General features: G+C 43.3%; 1 protein-coding gene across 1 annotated transcript; it reads right to left on the bottom strand.

The window, feature by feature from the left end:
* Positions 1-4,475: 4,475 nt before the first annotated feature.
* LOC100728092 (olfactory receptor 1361-like) lies at positions 4,476-5,399 on the bottom strand. The gene has a single exon (XM_003461649.2). It carries the CDS (start codon positions 5,397-5,399, stop codon positions 4,476-4,478), a length of 924 nt encoding a protein of 307 aa, XP_003461697.2.
* Positions 5,400-6,252: the final 853 nt, after the last annotated feature.

The raw sequence follows: 6,252 nt of genomic DNA, 5'->3' as shown, positions 1-6,252 counted from the left end.
AGTTTCAGAAACACTTCTGTACCTGTCTGGCAGGAGAGAAGCAACTCTCTTAGGAACATCACTGTCTCTCAGCAATCATCGGGACACCATCTGCAATGTGCTTTTTTAAAAAATTTTATTTAAGGAGAAAAAAGAAAAAAAGTAGAAAAAGGGTACAAGTTATACAGAATTTCAGAAAAAATAAACAGTAGAAAATCACTAATTGCATATTGTCATCTTAGAAATAGTTGTTCAAGTTACAAAATTAAAGCATATAGAGGGGACTTTCAAACAGTGAGACTGCAAACACTTTTGTTCAGTGATCCAACAAAGCTCAGTCATATGGTTATCTATCTTATACACTTAAATATACATGCATATACTTAAATACTTAAATATACATATATCCTTTAGAGCACTTTCTTTTCCTTTCTTTTGTACCATAACAATTACATATTTGGGGTTTTATTACTCCCACAGTTCTTATTACTTTTATTTTTTTGAAGAAAGTAAAACCAAATGTAACATAACAGGACAGAGTCAGTCAAATCAAAAGGATGAACATAATATATAATGTAAAAACAAAATACAAGGTGATCAACAATGGTTACCATAATGCCTCTTATTATCTTAAATTGCCTATGTCATCAGTTATAATAAAATTGAACAAAACAGTAAAAAATAAGACCAATAAAACCAAAACATTGGAGATATTATAGGACCTCAAAAGAAGATAATAGTCAACCAGAATGGGCGTCATAATGAGTCTTATTGTCTTCATAGTTGTTGCCTATACTTTCAAACTTGTGACTATCAAGTATAACAAAATAGAGGAAAATCAGTCAAAACAAGATGGTGAGAGCAATACAGGGTTTCAAATCAAGTTAATAGGAAATCAAAGTAGGTTACTATAATATATCCTGCTATTTTTATTTTCCCCTTAATTAAAAGGATAAAAATTAAAAAGTAGATAATAAAAAGGAGATTAAGATAAAAAAGAGGGCATAACAACAAAACAGAGCAGGTCAAAACATAGCCATTTAAGCAAAATAGTGTTTCACCACAAGATAATCTCAACATAATAGTAGTTACCATAGTGTCTCTTCCCTTAAAATCTTTGGGTATAACTTCGTATACTGCAGAATCAAACACATCAAGAAAATGTCAAACCGTTCAAGAGGATGACAGTATTACAGGGTATTTATAATCAACTAACAGAAAATGAACAATGCTTTCTGTATAATCTCCTTGTCTATAAAAGTTTTTGTTTATATTATCACATATAATAAAATCCAATGAGATACAACACATTAAAACTGATGGAGACAGAAGAACAAAAGCTTGATGGGACCTCAAAACAAGAGGATATTAAATCAGCACTACCTATCACGATGTCTTTTTTTCTCCAAAATGGCTGTTCCTACCACCCAACCTTCTCTGCCTCATTTCTGTTGAGCTCTTTTTCTGTCATTAGTTGTCAGTTTGTTGTCTTCATTTCGTTTTCTGCTCCATTCATTGTGGGCGGTGCTTAGGATTTCTCTAACGATTCTACTTATTTCTTGCTTTATTTCATTAAATACTTCATTTTTAAACTCGGGTATGAGGCTCCAGAGATACGGCTTCATGTCTATAGGTGCCGTGTTTGATATTGCATGTTTTCTGTCTTCATTTTCTTTTGCATTTACCTTTCCCGGAACAGTATTCTCAGGATTGGGCACTGAGGATCCTGTCTTGTTGCTCCCTTTTCCCATATTTTTATTCCTTCCATACAAGCGTATGTAGGAGGCCCAGTTTTTTTTTCTCTTTGTCTGTTACAGTTTGTTTGAATCCGCCAGCTAGGTGTTCCTGCCCACTGCAGTGTACTAGGGAGACACAGACCTGGGCAGCCTCTGCTGGGCCCATCCCTCCAGATCAGCCTACTGAATGTTTCACTGCTAGGGTGCACCGCCAGGTGCAGGGACCTGATTTGGGCTAGCCTACTGAATCTTAGTCCATGGCGTCACCAGGCCAAGCATTCCCCACCAATCCTGCTTGAGAGGAAAATATGCGACTGAAGTCACTGCAGGGCCTTGTTCCGACTAGTCTGCCCGTTCCCAGAATGTCCTCTGTTGGAGCCTCCTAGTCTATGAAAGGGTCCCCATTTCTCTCATTCACTGCAAGTTGATGCAGGGCTTGCTGCCAGTCCTGCTCTCAATGCCGTTTGGTTGGCCGATTCCTGCTCTCAGAGCTTTAGCGCGTCTCTCTCCCTGCAGTGCAGATTGGGATGCAGCATCGGCTGCAGGAAATTCAAATCATGGCTTCCAATGGTGTGGGATCCAGCTTCTGCCCTGAGATTTTATCTGTTCTTGTTATAGCATCAGGATTGCATTTCTAGTTGGTTTCTGTCAGCTTAGTTCATTCCTGGGTCAGCAGGGTACATCTCCCCTCACTTAGGACTCCTCACAGGGCACCACTCCTGGATTCTAAGCTGGTAATCTCAGAGAGCCTCTGTGGTGGCTGTTATTTGTCCGCCATATTCTCCAATATGCTTTTAATAAGAACAATCTGTCTCAACACAGATACAAATGGTAGGGCTTGTGGGCGCAGGCGTGGGAATGTGGAGGTGCCTGCTCTCAGAGTCCTGTGGCGTCTGCGCCGGAACTCTGAGCTGCCAAGAGTTTCTCTAAGAGGGGCGGGTTCTTGCCACTCATTTTAGGGGATAAAAGTGGGCAGGGGCAGACTAACCATTTGCCTGTGTGAATCCTTGTCCTTCCATCAGGCAAACAGGGGAAGGAGAAAGGGCTCAGCATTTCCATGGTCTTAAAGTCAACAATTCTCAGTATTTTAAGAAAACAATCTATCAGCCACCTTCACTCATTAGATGTGACTTACATGATCCATGGTAGCTCCCTACAGGCATTTTTAGGGGAACTGGAGCTCTACTGAGCTCACCCAAGGACACATACATGCTGGGTGCTTTCTCAGCTAAGTGCGGAATATAGCAAGGAGATGAAATAGGTTTGTAGATCTGGGTAATAAAGACCACAAGGGCCTGAAGATAAATGCACACTTGTAGGAGTTTCTAAAACTCAGAGGAGTGTTTCAGCACAGAACAAAAAAGGAAAGAGGATGAGAAATCAGAGACATATGAGAGGGGAGAGAAAGCTTAGCTGATAAGGAAGGAAGCTGTAATGCCATCTCAATGCCAGGCAATGCCAGGCATAAATACTACCTAAAATATTTGGGTTGTTCATGATCTTCAAAATTTTCTAAACGGGTGAGTTTCAGGATAAGTACAATATTCTAAAGCGAGCCTGCGTGCAGGACAGAGCTGCACAGGGAGAGGAAGGAGGTTCTGCTCTGTCCAGGTAGGACTTGGTGAGTGGCAGGGCTGCGTCAGGACAGGGCTGATGGTCAGGGGCAACTGGCCACCCGATTGAAGGACTTGGAAAAAGGACAGCAGTGACAGGCAGGAAGCCAGTGAGGGGAGGGCTCTACAGACCCATCATTCTTCAGTGATCACTGTCTTCAATTCTGGAGAGCTGCTTTGAACACCAGGAAAGAAAGGTAGCCCTGTTCTCAGTCGTTGAGTTGGAAAAGAGGCTTGGACTTCTGAAGAGTTGCCCACAATGAACCTGGATTTGGAATCTGAGGTTCTGAGTTCAAAGCCCAGTGCATCAATGAATTCTTGCTCCACAGTGATGCTAGACAATAGCTTTAAGAGAATGTCCGCTCCCTGCTGGTATCTAATCCTGAAGGAACAGCGTGCCATCCATGGAGAAGCTCTACTCTCTTTAACTTCCTGGTACCCATCCTGACCTGTTCCTGTGCAGAACAACAAAACTCGAAACAGATATGCAGATAGGAGAAGGTAACCCAAAGGATAGTTAGCAGAGAGAGGTTGGGGAGGACTTAAGCTTAGAGCAGAGGAAGAATGACCTAACACCAAAGTGACAAAGACTCTGACAGTGCACAGTTGGGACACTGTGTATCAACCCCTCCCAAAGGAATCAGCCAAGGTGAGGTAACCTTTCCATTTATTTGTCAGTCACCAGAGAACTGCAGCCACTTTTCCTCGGAGGCCACAGAGGGCAGGTGACTCTGAGGAAGGTCACCTGCAAAGTCTTCTGAAATTCAGGTCATTGTGAGGGCCAGTTACATGAGAGAGTTTGGAGCGTTGTCTAAAAACATACATCCAAATAGTTCTGCTCCTTGGTTTTTTCTTGCCTATAAAATGGATACCTTAGCATCACTGATTTTTATACATAACAAATTAATGCTCTTATGACTGTGAATACATGTCAGCCTGAAATTGATAAACATGATTATCACCACTTACTAGCAATTATAAGAAATGTGAGTTTCGGGGCTGGGGATTTAGCTCAGTGGCATAAGCACCTGCCTTGCAAGCAGGCAGTCATGAATTCGATCCCTGGTACTGATAAAAATACAAAAAAAAAATGTGAGTTTTATTTAATGCTTGTAATAAAGACTTTCAACTCTACAATTTTCTAAATCTACGATCTAAGTAATAGCTTTCTTAGGGCTGCTTTCATGTCCCGATTTCTCAGGCTGTAGATGAAGGGATTGACCAGGGGTGTCACCACTGTGAAGATGACCGAGGCCACGGTGTCCTGCACTGAGTAGGAGGATGAAGGGTGCATGTAGACCCCCAGGATTGCCCCGTAGAAGAGGGAGACCACAGTGAGGTGGGACCCACAGGTGGACAGGGCTTTCCTTATCCCCTGTGCTGAGGGGAACTTCAGTACCTTAGAGAAGATGCACACATAGGAAACCACAATACATGTAAATGGCGTCAGAAATACCAGCCCACCCACAGTGAAGACCATCAGGTCATTGATAAAGGTGTCAGAACAAGAAAGCTTCAGGACAGGGTAGGGGTCACAGAAGAAGTGATTCACAGTGTTGGTGAAGCAAAAGTTGAGTCGAACCATGAGCAGTGTGTGCAGGAGAGCATGCAGGTTTGTAATGACCCAAGAGACGGCCACCAGGAGAACACAGAGTTTGGGCCTCATGATCATGGTGTAGTGGAGAGGCTGACAGATGGCCACATAACGGTCATAGGCCATCACACTCAGGAGGAACCCGTCCATGTTGCCAAAAGTAATGAGGAAGTAGATCTGGGTCATGCACTGCGTGTAAGAGATGGACTTGCTCCCCACTACGTGATTGACCAGCATCTTGGGGACTGTGACTGATGAGAAGCAGACGTCGACGCTGGAGAGGTTGGCCAGGAAGAAGTACATGGGCGTATGGAGCCGAGGGTCACAGCTGATGGCCAAGATGATGAGCAGGTTCCCGCTGAGGGTGACCAGGTACAGGCCCAGGAAGAGCCCGCAGAGAACCACTTCCTGCTCTGCGTGGGCAGACAGCCCCAGGAGGAAGAATTCTGTGACTGTGGTATGGTTGACCCCACCCATGTCTGTGGGAAAGGAAGTGTCAGCACATTCAAGAATCCTATGCCAGTGTTTCAGTAAAAACATTGTGTAATTTAAAGTAGTTTACTACTTTGATGATGATTAACTAAAACTGAACTAACTTCTTAGGTAAACATTACTGGAAAAACCTACCTGACTTTGATAATCTTTAATTACCATGGCTATAGTTTTATCATCTGCACTACTGGGTACCATTTGTAGGTAGTTTCCTGTATAATATGTGACTCACGGTAATGGCAGAGATATTTTATTTCACTATGTAGATGGAGAGACTTAGAATAGGATAGCTAGGGGATTTACCCCAATTCATAGAGAGGGAGGGAGACTCCCACACCAGCTGGCTTGCTTTGTTTCTTTGTAACATGGGTGTCTAATAGTCTGCCTTGTCTTGGTCACACTGAGTGAGGAGGAATGGTCTTGGGCTGGGTACAAAATATGTCATACAGTTACTGCACATTAATAAAAAATTCCCAGACTTTAAAATATTTTGTTAGAACACTAAATGAAACCACAAGCTCCAGTTTAACTGAACCGTTGAACACGAAGACTCCATGCCTCTTAATTACTGAGAGCACTGTCTCCCAGGCACACACCTGCCAGGCGGGGAAGCAACACTGCCAGGAATCCCATTGTCCCTGTCAAGCCCCACAGGTGCGCATCCCATCTGAGCTCAACACAGTGCGTTTTATCTGAGTGCAAAGCCACTCCTCATCACATAGCAGGGCTCACGTCTGCAGCCTGTGACCCTGTGTTACCCGCTGTCCTGACCACGTGCAACCTGTGGGCTGTGGGCTGCCCCTGCCTGTTCTATATTTTGATGAGTGACAATTCATTA

This window comes from Cavia porcellus, unplaced genomic scaffold, assembly GCF_034190915.1.
Source record: "Cavia porcellus strain 051 isolate PalLab524CR breed Dunkin Hartley unplaced genomic scaffold, mCavPor4.1 scaffold_19, whole genome shotgun sequence".
Taxonomy (NCBI): domain Eukaryota; kingdom Metazoa; phylum Chordata; class Mammalia; order Rodentia; family Caviidae; genus Cavia; species Cavia porcellus.
This window is presented reverse-complemented; position numbering and strand designations above follow the sequence as displayed.